This window comes from Brachycentrus maculatus, unplaced genomic scaffold (assembly GCF_059751285.1).
Source record: "Brachycentrus maculatus isolate JH-2025_06_01 unplaced genomic scaffold, ASM5975128v1 h1tg000486l, whole genome shotgun sequence".
NCBI classification, from domain to species: Eukaryota; Metazoa; Arthropoda; class Insecta; order Trichoptera; family Brachycentridae; genus Brachycentrus; species Brachycentrus maculatus.
Genome location: NW_028281233.1, coordinates 406,296 through 419,918, shown reverse-complemented (window position 1 = coordinate 419,918; position 13,623 = coordinate 406,296). Strand labels below are relative to the sequence as shown.

Genomic DNA, 13,623 nt, shown 5'->3' with positions numbered 1-13,623 from the left:
CCCTAAGGATATTAAAAAATAGAAGGTATTAAAATTCTTAAAAGTAAATTAAAAGCATTTTATACATGTTGATTGAAGAAAGAAAAAACACACATAAAAATTACATAGAAAAACAGTATTGTATCATAATTGAATAGCATTGAGCGTAAATCTATATCGAAGCACAAGAGCTTAGTCACTTTTTGGATGGGCTAGTATAAGATATGTTAAAAGTAGAAATGACAAGTAAATGAATTAAATGGTTATATTTTTTGTAACTATAACGTCCGCCTCCGTAGTGTAATGGTCAGCATGCTCGCCTACCGTTCTGGAGGTCCCGGGTTCGATTCCCAGGGGGGTTTAATAAATATAAGTGATTTTTTCACTCTAATATTTATTCAATATTACACTGGACTGGTACCTGAAGTGGAGGGCTGATCCCCTTTCCTTCATGTGTAATCGATCGAGATAACACTGCGTTTATATGAAGCAGTGCCCTATGCACCATTGGGGTGCGGTAAGGGATTCATTATTGTTATTATGACTTTTTTCAAGAATACATATTGAAAACATATTTTCATATATTTTTTACTTCTTATCTTTCTGTTAATCTTTTTTTCTAAACCATATATATTTATTTCGAAGAAAAACTTATAAAACTTATTTTTCAATATAAAAACGGTATTAAACACAAGGTTTGACTACGTCAAATGTTACCTGGGTTTAAAGAAAATTAACTTGAGATTTATGGTACGTTGGGTATAGTCAGCAGTGTGCGAAAGTCTGCGTATAATATTTTTTGAAGCTTTATAATACCGGTACCTACTTTTCAACACGTGCATAAATCACTCGGCCGGGCTATGCAAATGTGTATGTAATTTAAATTAATTTCCCCGTCTAGTCTAAGGTGAGGTGCCTGCACCGTGAGGGGTGTCGCCGTCTTAAGGCCTAGAAATGAAGCTTGTCTCGAGCGTTCAAATCAGAATGCGCTCGGCCGCGCTCAAGACTGCACGCATGTTCACGCTCAGTTGAAAAAATGGATAAAGGAGATTTTTTGTTTTTTGGGATATTTAAAGAAAAAATATTTTTTAACTCTTTACCTTTCAAAAACTATTTTTTCTTCCAAATTTTTGAGGCCCTTTTCAGAATCTGGAGACCCTTGGGGTGAAAAGTGCCAAATGCCACTATTCACCCCATGGGGTACTGTGAATACAAACATGCTTCTTATTAAAATCTGTCTTAATTTTAAGTCTTCAAAGTAGTAATGTCTTAAATACAACTTTAGAAGTCATTCGAATAAACTTACATGATGAAATAATATCTTCAAAATTGCTATCTATCCAAAATTCTTTGCGATCTGAAAAAATACTTTTGGGGGGAATAAACTTCAAACGGCTGAATCAAAACTCGAGCCCCTACGCATGTCGTGGTGTCCACGAGAAGGAAACTTGCACTTTAAAAATGCACATAGGCCGAAATACACCGGGTATTCTTACCCGCGGCACTTTTTTCCCCACCCAACCCTACGTAAAATGTTACCTGGATTTAGAGAAAATTTCAGATTTATCGTAAGTTTGGCCTAAAAGACCCTCGATAAATACTTTTAAGTCAGCAGTGTGCGAAAATCTACGTATATACTTTTTGAAGCTTTATATTACCGGTACCTACTTTTCAACACGTGGATAAATCACCTGGCCGGGCCGTGCAAATGCGTATGTAATTTAAATTAATTTCCCCGTCTAGTCGAAGGTGAGGGGTGTCGCCGTCTTAATTAGTGTCCGTGTTGACGTTCCACACTCGCGTCGACACGTGCGTACGTCGGGCGCTTGTGTTAGTGCAAGGGGTCGTATACATTTTATCGACCGTAAAGTTTTCCACTCTCAATGCCGGTGAATCATTTTTATCGGTCCGAGATAAAAATGTTACGGGATGTTGGCACTTTGCGCCGTTGATTGTGTCCGTAATCCCTCCGAGACTTTTACCAACGATTTTATTACCTTTACCCTTGACCGGCTGTTCGGAAAACGGAACTAAAAATTTAGGAACAATATGTTTAAAACAAAATTAAAAAGTTGGATTATGAGGTTGTGAAATTACTTTTTGCATGAATCGTTTCCCTTATATGAATATGAATATGTGGGTGTTTAGTTTTTCGCTCCTTTTCATTGGAATTAATGATCACGTATTTCCGTTGCCTACTATGATTAAATTTATTTTTAGACCTTTAGACGTAAGGTTTTAAAAAATATCTTCAAAAGGATACGTATTTTCATATATAATGGGATGGGTAGCATTAACTTTCCAAAAATAGCTACGCGAATTAAATTTATAGGAGACCAAAAGAATTTTTAATATATTGTATATTTTTAATTTTTCTTTTCTTTTCGTATAAAATATTTTATTTAATAAAAAAAGCAATATCATCATATAGACTTCCCTGTATTACCTGTAGGACATAGATTCCAACTCTACTGTGAGTTTTTTTTTAATACCAAATCTAATGAGCCGGGATATATTTTTTTAAAATTACATGTAATATTGTAACACTCATATATGTTTTGTTATATATTGGTAGTATTATATGTAGTAGTATTGATAACAGTGGAGTAGTTATTGAGATTCTCTTCTTATCCTTATCTGCACCCAAAAGTACATAGGGCACTGCGTTGTATCGATGCAGCGTTATCTTGACCGTTAATTGTAAGGTGATCGGTCCTGACATTCTTGTACCAGTCCAGAGTGATATTAAATAAATATTAGTGAAAATTACTGATACTTATTTTGACGCTCTCGGGTATTGAGCCCTGGACCTCCAGCATGGTAGCCAAACGAGCTTACCACTACTCGAGTTATTGAGATAATCGAGAAAAATCTGACATCAAGAGTATTTATCTTTGTGATGGCATACCTACTCCCTCCATATGTTTAAAGAGTGACCATTGGCTTTTTACTAAGAGAACTTTGCTGATTACGACAAATTCTAGCTATCAGTGCAATAGGAGTATCATATCCTAACACAGATTAAAATAAAACATATTTTTTTAGTTAGAATTAACAATAATCCACTTAATGATCTATAAATCTTGTACATAATAAGCAAGGTATAAGAAATGTAATTTCCATTTTTAAAAAAAAATGAGTATCATAAAATAATTGTAAATTGTGTTCTTTGTGTACATCTGTGTGAAGGATTTATTCAAAATAAGTTTTTTTTATTTTTTTCTCAGGTGGATTGTCCTTTCATTGTATGCATGACGTACGCTTTCCACACGCCGGACAAGCTATGCTTCATCCTGGACCTCATGAACGGAGGTGACCTTCACTACCACCTCAGTCAACATGGAGTGTTTAACGAATCGGAGATGAAGTTCTACGCTGCCGAAGTCATATTGGGTAATAATAATCACCTATTAGTTGGCAACACCTTTGCTAATCCCCTCACCATACTTTGCCTCTCTTTTTAAGAAAAAAAATGACATATCGCTCACTCCTTTATATATCAAAAATTGTCAATTTTCAGTTTTGCATGTTTTTGAAATGCCCAGAAAATGTATTATATCCCAGCAAAAGCGGCATATTTTTAACTTCATACTTCCCCGCTACAGGGCAGAAAGTGTTGTTTTTGCATTTTGAAGAAAAGGTATTGTTTAATTATTTTTTTAAATATACTAAATATTTTTCGAATGAAGAAAAAGCATTCAGGTTTTACCTAAAAAAATCTGTTTCGCAGTAAAAAGTTCAAAAAGGGGCTTGATATTTATTTTTAATACATTTTATTATATTTTAAAATTTTAAAAATGATCTCCTGAAAAATCAAGTTTTTTGATATATGATGTTGTTGAAAGCAGTGAGCGATATGGGTCCCGTTGTTAGTAGCCAGCTCTTTAGCTGAAATGTTCATACTCGTGATTTAATTGCTTCTGTTTCTGCAGAAACGTCTGATTTAATTTTTTTTATACCTCGCTGCATTTGAGCAGAAATACGTTTTTCTTTGAACATTTAAAAAGTTCATTCAGTTCAATTAAATTATGCTACTTCAATTATCTCCTTAATTAATTTCAGAGAAAGGTATTTGAGAATAAAGTAACATTTTTCTTTGTGTTAATAATGTGAGAAAATTTAAATTCCTTTTTTCTTTCAAGTTTCATTATTTGTAGTATCAATATTAGGACTGTAATGATTTTTTTAAAAATGTTTCTGTCATTGATATTTTTCTCCTTTTTTCACCTACTATTCCTCCTCCATTTCCTTTGTTTAAAGCTGTATTACTTACTCTGTGCTCTTCATATGTATCCCATCTAATATGGTACAAAATAAAATCAAATATAAGAATCGAAATATTCATATCAAGTTTTCATAGTGTAATAAATTTTGTTCATAAAATTACTTTTGGTTTTTGGTTAAGTTTTTATTTTAATTGATCCTTACAATCTTTTACCAGAAACATACATTATTTTGTGTTTTTAATCGCATTCTTAAAATGGTTGATTTTGTAGTTGTAGACAGTTTAGTGTCTATTCTGGCAATCAGCAAACGAAAGTAAGTTGCGAAGAACTTATATGTTAAATACTTTTTAGGATTGGAGCATATGCACCGGAGGCACATAGTGTACCGGGACCTGAAGCCGGCCAATATTCTATTAGACGAACACGGCCACGTCAGAATATCAGATCTGGGATTAGCTTGTGATTTCTCCAAGAAAAAGCCCCACGCCAGCGTGTAAGTTGTTTTCTCCTCAAACATATTTTTATTTATTTATTTTACTCCTTTTCAAATAAACTTAATATTCTAATTCATTAAAGATACCCAAAGGGTGTTATGTCCACTATACGGGATTTCACCGTCCGGCAGTCCTGTTTTGAAAAATGAAAACGACTACGACAGTTTAGCGTGATCGAATTTACGCGCAACGTGTTCACGCACCGATCAAGAGCTCTGATCCGAAAAAAGATGAACAAAAGCACAGGCCAATCGTCATTTTAAAACCTAACTGACGTGCCGGATGGTAAATTTCACAGAATTACTCTAAATTCCGGGTAGTAGACAAGCGCTTAAAGATTTATTTTGAAAATAGTAAAAGTTAAGTCTTGTAGGTCTATCAATAAAGAAGAATATGGCATTCATAACTTGATTTTTCAAAAGTGTGGTTTTCAAATAAATTATTAAGTTAAACAAAAAGGGTAAGGAAATTAAATTTAAGTGATGGTAATATGACTGTATGTATGTAACATAATCAAGACTGAAATGATATTTCACATCCGTATTTGAACTTTTAAATACATCAACCGTTGAATATCAATTTCATAAACAGAATGTGTTAGAAATAGATACCCACATAGCAGATTGATCCCTTGAGATTTCGGGAAAGTTGTCTTTTTTTAGTATAAATATTAACACTCTTTTTTTAGTACAAATTATCTCAATTGATAACAGGGAGAAATTTTTTCATGGAAAAATATAAATTTTTTTTTATTCTTGCAATTTGAACATTTATGGATAAATGACAACGAACCTGCTATTTGAACAACTAGTTATATATTTTTATAGTATTTTTATTGGTATAAGACAGGGGTTCCTGATCTTTTTCACCCCGCGGCGCACTTACAAGTTTAGTAATTTGTCATGGCTCACCTTCGACTATTTGTCAAGCTATTTGGAATAAATATACTAGACCGCCACCCATAGAAGCCGCGGCGGACATTTGAATGATGTTATATTTCATACATATTGGCATTGATGGGCCTTTCAAATGAATAAAAAAAATTATAATATCTTACACACACTTTGTTTCCTTAAAATTTAAAGACAGGAGAAGTACTAAATGAAAGACCCTGTATATATTATAGTAGAAAGAAATAGGTACCTACAATAATAGTAGCTGGGTAGATAGGCACAAAAATTAAAACATCCACAATATGAAATTGAGTTATATCATATTTATAAAAACTCGTGGTTTCGGATAATGATAGAAGATTGACTCACGGCGCTCCTCTTTACTTTCTACGACGCACCAGGGCGCCGCAGCGCACACTTTGGGAACCCCTGGTATAAGAGACGATTAGGAAATATGTAAATCTGATCATTTGCAGAACTTATTATTTTATTCGCTGATGATCTCAAGATTTACAGACTTATCAAAACTCCTGATGATAACTTTATTCTTCAAAAAAATCTTGATAAACTTCAATTGTGGTGCTCTAGGAATGCACTTTATCTAAATCTTGAAAAGTGCCATATCATGCGATTCTTTAGAATAAAAAAACCATTCATTTTTCAATATAGTATAAACGGGACTGCCTTATCAAGTGTCCAGAAGATAAAAGATTTGGGAGTCATCTTTGATGATAAATTGTCATTTGCAGCGCATATCAGTGAAATGGTAAACAAAGCATCTAAAACTCTTGGTTTTGTGATTAGGGCAACAAGGGATTTTAAATCTATTGATGCTTTGAAGTCCTTGTATGTTGCCCTAATAAGAAGTCAGTTGGAATACGGCTCCATAGTCTGGTCTCCTCATTATGCTATACACGCTGACAGCATAGAGAGAGTGCAACACAAGTTCCTTAGATATATTAATTTTAAACTAAATATACCCATTGTTGAGTTAGATTATAATTGCATAATGAAGCGGCTTAAATTGATAAATCTAAGTGATAGAAGGGAAATCACTGATCTGGTTCTGTTATATAAAATTATTAACAATTTTTTGGACAGCCCTGATCTCCTAAACCAAATAAAGCTTAGCGTGCGCCAAAGAGGTACTAGGCAAAAATCTGTATTCGCAGTATTTGTACATAATGCAAACTATGCCATGTTCTCTCCGATTCCGCGGCTTCACATGTTAGCCAATGCTTTTGAAAGTATAGATTTATTCAATATATTGTTATCCTCCTTGAAATCTGTACTTTCTCAGCATTTCTTCTCCATGTTATAATGGATAAATTTAAACGTTGTGTTTCACTCTCTCTTACTGCTCGCCGATAGTGTTTGAAGGAGACGTGTATTTACTAGTGCTTACTACTTGTTATTTTATTTTTTAATTATGATTTTATGTTAAAAGACTATTTGTTACAAGATTTTTTGTTTCTGTATTTGTTTCTGTATTAGTGTATTCATTCATGTAAAAGTATTCATTAGTGTATTTTTTTTTTTTGTATTAGATACTGTATATATGTATTATATGTATTACTTTAAATGCTTCAGCCGTTAAATAAATAAATAAATAAAAAAAATAAAACTTACGATCTGTCATTGGCAGAGGCGTGCATTCTATATAGGCAGAAAAGCAGTGCGTACCCTGGATTACTCGTGTTCAATATAGAAAGCCTACTATGCCTTATCCTTACCCAACCCTACTGCCCACCCTGATTAAAAAGAACACGCCACTGGTCATTGGCAGGTTTGAGTAATCACTCGGTAAACTGCAACATTTACCATTCTTTCTTTGTTTTTGTTATCTTATGCGTGTGAATAATTTATGAAATCTTTTCAGGGGCACACACGGATACATGGCACCTGAAGTCCTATCAAAAGGAACCGCCTACGACTCCTCAGCTGACTGGTTTAGCTTCGGCTGTATGCTGTACAAACTTCTCAAAGGACATTCTCCCTTCCGCCAACATAAGACCAAAGATAAACACGAGATTGACAGAATGACGCTTACAATGGTATACTTAATCTTTATTTTTTTAATTAAAATTATAATATACGGTGAAATTATCTTACATTTAAATTATCTTATAGGGCACAGACCCCTATTATCGCTTCAAGTAGAATGGTTCTGTCAATATTGATTTATTAAAATGAAATTTATGCTTTGTTATACTAGTGAATGATGATTAAATTTACTATTTCTTATTTTCCAAAGTTTTCTTAACTTCCTTAATAAAAAACAATTTTCCAGTTATAGTCACTAGACATTTTGGAGTATAAAAATTTACATACTAGAATTAAAGATTTTTATTTGGCGAGACAATATGTAGTATATATATAACCTGTTTTTTAACATCTTTCGTAAAGCAAAATATTATGATACGATCAATTAAAATGTTCACCACTGATGACCCGTATGCAAGTCTTTAAGATTTTTTTATGAAAAAAGGATGACTTAAGAGTCTTCGCATACATCATACTTTGAAAGTAAAAAAGATCAGTCAGAGCAACATTATTTTAAGATTTTGCCCACAGATGCCACTAAAAGGATATTATTAACCAGAACATATGGCCTTGAAAATACAACACAGATTCTTTTTTTAATTGGCTCTAAATGTAAATAAGATGTTTGTACATTATATACAATTTAGTACATAATACATTATGTACAATACTTACATTGTAAATATGATATTTGTACAATAAGTACATTATGTACAATACTTTTATATTACAAAGTAAGCACATATAAATTATTATATGTGCTCATTCTTATTGTATTCTGATCCAAATAAGAATTTATTCTCCCCAAGTTTGACAAAAAAAATTGATCTGACCTTTTTCTCTAAGTTATGAATTTTCCATCGATTATTAGCAGTGCATGGACTTTTATTGCTGTTTTATAACTGTTTCTCTTTTCATATTTCAGAATGTAGAATTACCAGACAGTTTTAGCGGAAGCCTCAGAAGTTTATTAGAAGGCCTGTTGCAACGAGATATCGACAAGAGACTGGGATGTAAAGGAAATGGGTATGTTGTAAATTATTGTCATTAATATTTTGTTCTATATAGGTAAGTATATACAAAATATTTCCGGTCACCTATGGCCTTACAGAAGGAATTGTACTTGCAGCCTGATTGCTAATTGAGAATTGTACTTGAGGATTCACTGTATTTTGAGATAATCATATTTTATTTACTGAATTGAGGTCTAAATGAGCTTTGTGAATGCTTCAAAGTATCTTAACACAATGCTTGCGGGAAACGCTTTAAGGCGTTTTTCACATACTATTAGTAGAGAGCGGGAGACGCTTATAAGCGTTCTATTTGCTTTCTTTGGTACAGTATGAGATGCCAAAAAACATTGTACACATCGGAGATGGATTTGTGGTTACTTGTGATTAGTATACGACCCTAATAAGTATAGTAATTAGGGTCTGGGTTGATGAAAAAACCGCCCGCGAACAATTAATAATATATATATATAAATATTATCTTTTTTGGTAATAGAAATGATGTTTGAAAACTATGTATACTTTGTGCAGTGCTGATGAGGTGAAGGAGCATCCATTCTTCGCCGGCATCGACTGGCAGCAAGTCTACCACCAGAAGTACACCCCTCCCCTCATCCCCCCTCGGGGAGAGGTCAATGCGGCTGATGCTTTTGATATTGGCTCATTCGATGAAGAGGACACAAAAGGAATTAAGGTTATATCATGCTACTAATGTTAATGCAGATGTATTTTTAAAGAAAATGTTTCCGTAAATCAAAAAATAACCCCTCAAATTAGGCATGAAAAAATAATTCTGCACTATTCTTGTAAAAAAAGGTTTAACCACTTAATGCTTTTGATCGAGCAATGTTTGTGATTAATTACACTTATCGTGCCAACCAGAGCTTTGCTCGTGTGTTTTCACTTATTTGCGTTACATAATATGTATAAGCAACCCAACTGAGCTTGTCAGTTGTCACTTGAAGCTTTTTATTGTAATTTATTGAAAAAAAATTCACAAACGACCAAATTGTATTTTTTTATTATTATTATGTTAGACTTGTTTTACTTTTTTATATCCAGTTATATTTTTTTACATTTTTTATTGCTTCTTTATTATTTACAACTTTTTAACTCTGTAAACTATTAAAATAGTAAAAATATATATTTTTTACTTCTATTTTATTTGGTTGAAAAAAAAAGGAGTATAAATTAGTTGATGATGTGTCAGGGACAAATCCCTGAGTCTTTCTTATTTTCTTTTTGTATTTTGCCATAATATCATAAATACATATATAATTAGCTATAGATTAGTGTTGGAATCTTGAAATATAATCTTACTAAATATAATCTATATTTTCTAGTTCTTACTAAATATAATCTATATTTAGTAAGAACTGGATTATAAAATTTGAGTACATAGGTAAATTAACATACGGTGATGTATTGCAGTTGACCGAAGCTGACCAGGAATTGTACAAGAACTTCACCCACGTGATATCGGAGAGGTGGCAGGAGGAGGTGGCGGAGACTGTGTTCGAGACCATCAACCAGGAGGCTGACAAAATGGAGAATAAGAAGAAGGCCAAACAGAAGCAGAAATTTGATACGGATGAGAAAGGTCAGCGGGATATTATTATTATCAGATCTTTGGCGAGGAGTGGCCTGCAGCTGGTGTGCCTATATTTTGTACATGTTTTTAAATTGAACTTAAGAACTAAGGAAGGACTATTTCTGGTCTATTCCAATTATAAATCACTCTCCTAGAAGTATTTTGGATTATGGTATTAGTATTTTAGTATTATGCAAAGGGTATTGTAGCTCAGAAGGAATATCAGGTTAAACACACTCATGGGGCGTGGATTCCATATGGGCAAAAAAGCAGTGCATATCCTTATTTACCTATGTGACATAAAACGCAACTAGTACCTACCCTACCTTACTAAGTAGTACCTAGCTTACCCTACTACCTACCTCTACTGCCTACCCAAGTTAATTCTCTGTGCACGCCTCTGAATACACTACAAATATAGGGATTTTTAAAGATTCTTGACTCCAAAAATATTTATATGAATCCAAAAATTAAATCATTTTGTGTTTTTGGATAGTTGATAACAATGCTATTAAAACTAGTGCAAGACAGATTCAATATTTTGCTGTGTTAGAATGCAGGTGTTACATTTGCAATAAAAAAAAAGAGAATGTGACCTTCAAGTTCTAAGTATCGTTATCATATTCTCATATAAAATATCTTTGTTGCAAACATGCCGTGCATTCTGACACTGTAATTTGTGAATTTGCACTCCAAGTACTAGAGACTTTCAATCACACAGTAATCTGTGTGATTGAAAATCTCTAGTACTTGAGTATCACACCATCATAATTAAATCCTAATGTCTTCTTTGGAATTTTCTATTAATCTTCTGGAGAAGACATGGAAAGGACATCTTTTTCGTCAATTAGAAGATGTTCGAATATGTATTTTATAAATAATTGGCTAATTGAGTGATTGGTTGTAGAATCTGACTGCATCCTGCACGGGTACATCAAGAAGCTGGGAGGCGGGCCGTTTGCATCGGCGTGGCAGACCCGCTACGCCAAGCTGTACCCCAACCGCCTGGAGCTGCACCCCGAGGGCTCGCTGGAGCGGCGCCCCGAGATGCTGTTCCTGGACACCGTGCACGAAGTGGCGCGCGACCTCACGCAGGTCAAGGGCGAGCAGTGCATCGTGCTGCGCACCAAGGGGGACACCAAGCTGGTCCTCACCAACAACGTGAGTGTCACCCCACCCACTGGTCTCTGTGCAGGTAGTCCATTGTACTCACGCAGGTCAAGGGCGAGCAGTGCATTGTGCTGCGCACCAAGGGGGACACCAAGCTGATCCTCACCAACAACTTGAGTGTCACCCCACCCACTTGTCTCTGCGCAGGTGGTCGGAACATTATTTCTACTTACTTCAGCCTTGTGTCCAGTATTGAACAAAGGCCTCCCTCTTGGACTTCCACAGTTCTCTGTTGGACGCGACTCTCTTCCTGTGCAGGCTCGCCACTTTTTTAATATCTTCATTAATTGATTCGGCAGTCAGTTTGTGGTAAAATCTATCCATTTTTAATTAATGTTTTACTTGGTGTTTGAAAATGATGCGGAATGCATCAAAACACGTGTCACAGTAGATTTTAAGAAATAGTGGTATTTATCTAAGGAAAAATCTATCCATTTTACTTAGTAAATACCACTATTACTTAGTAAATACTTAGTAAATACTTAGTTTTACTTAGTAAATACCACTATTTCTTAAAATCTACTGTGTGCATTCATTAAGAAATAGTGGTATTTATGAAGTAAAACATTAATTTACAAAAAACATTTTTTAATATCATTGGACCATCTTGTATGGAGCCTACCCACGCTTCTGAGTCCCGTTCTTGGCCTGGGGCTTGACTGGAGTCATGCACCTTTTTGGTCCATCTATCCTCAGACATACGTGCCACATGTTCGCCCAGTTCCATTTTGTTCCGCGATTCTTTGAGCCACATCTGCTACTTTGTCTTCTCCTTCATCCAAACATTTGTTTGTGATGCCTATGGGATCATTCTTTCTAACTACATATTGGCCATGGCCAATGTATGTAATGTATGTATGTATGCATTTATATATCACCAATAGTGGTCTCATCCTCACTGATTACTTAGGTAAAAGTACCTATCACTGAATCAGACCTATTGTTGTTAATAATCTTGTCGACTGTTTTATTATAACATTTTGAGTGTGTCCAAATACTTGTTCACAAAATCTGGATTATCTCCAATTACATGAGTTATCTATTAAAATGAAAATGGTATTTTCTGGCGTTTCTCATGTGTGTGATTATAATCCAGGATTCGGATCTCACATACTAATATAAGAGTTTCTGCTTGATAAAAAGCTTCTTTACATCTCACCAATAGATGTCTCTAGTGAAGTTCTATTGATTCAAGAACAAGGTTTCTAAATTGGTTCATATATACAGAACTTCCAAGAATTTGAATAGTGTGGTTGTCAATAATGGGTAGAATTGGTGAATGTTACACGTGTGTAAAGTGATCACTTAAACCAGCCTATGACGGTCTTCAGCCCCGTAAATGCCCAGACTTCCATATTCTTCTTCATCTTTGATGAGATGTCAAAAATAATATGTTTTATTATAATTTAAGATTATAAAAATAGGCAAGTAAGTGCAAACATGTAATAAACAATAATGGATTGAAGGCCCGAAGAGAATATGTGGGTATTTTAAATATTAAAATCAAATGTTTTGAACATTGAAAGCATCAACTTTGTAGATCATATTGATATATTATTTCGAGAAATAAAAAGTCTTTGTGTTTTGATCCACTCACATTTTTATTAACCAACTAGTTTCGGCAACAACCTGTTGCCCTCTTCAGGGTTTAATTAAGTCATAAATTAAACCCTGAAGAGGGCAACAGGTTGTGTTCTCGAAATAATATATTAAAATCAAACACTGATTTTTAGGATCTACTGAGTTGTATAATTTATTTAAAAATATATATAATAATAAAATTTTTGACAATTGTTTAGTCTTATTAGGGCACATTATCAAACTACTGAAATTAGTTTGATAATGCCCTACCAAGGCGAAACAATTGACATAAAATTTAATTTTTGTTTCAAAAAAATAAAATATACAACTTAGTAGACCCTAAAAATCGGTGTTTGATTTTAATATTTAAAATAAAATACATTACGAAGTTCTACAAATTAAACGCCAAATCAATAAATAAAATATGTCAGGTTTGTCTACTGCAATGTCTATCCTAAAAAGCCAGACAGACAATGTAAACAATTTGGTTTTTTAGAAGTGTGAAATAATATCAAATTAAAACCTAATACATACATAAAACATAGTGTTGATTATTTAAAAAAATTAAACACCTGTAGAATACCACTTATTGAGTTCTATTTCATTACAGAAAATTATTTTATTTCATTACATTAT

At 33.7% G+C, this 13,623-nt stretch overlaps 1 protein-coding gene across 1 annotated transcript in view; it reads left to right on the top strand.

The window, feature by feature from the left end:
* The window catches only part of Gprk1 (G protein-coupled receptor kinase 1), a 72,356-nt gene that overhangs the window by 55,343 nt on the left and 3,390 nt on the right, over positions 1-13,623 (top strand). The window contains exons 7-13 of the mRNA XM_088272259.1: positions 3,207-3,372; positions 4,557-4,698; positions 7,472-7,646; positions 8,561-8,661; positions 9,177-9,339; positions 10,077-10,245; positions 11,144-11,397. Coding sequence (XP_088128385.1) covers positions 3,207-3,372; positions 4,557-4,698; positions 7,472-7,646; positions 8,561-8,661; positions 9,177-9,339; positions 10,077-10,245; positions 11,144-11,397 — 1,170 coding nt within the window. The remainder of the gene's footprint in view (positions 1-3,206; positions 3,373-4,556; positions 4,699-7,471; positions 7,647-8,560; positions 8,662-9,176; positions 9,340-10,076; positions 10,246-11,143; positions 11,398-13,623) is intronic.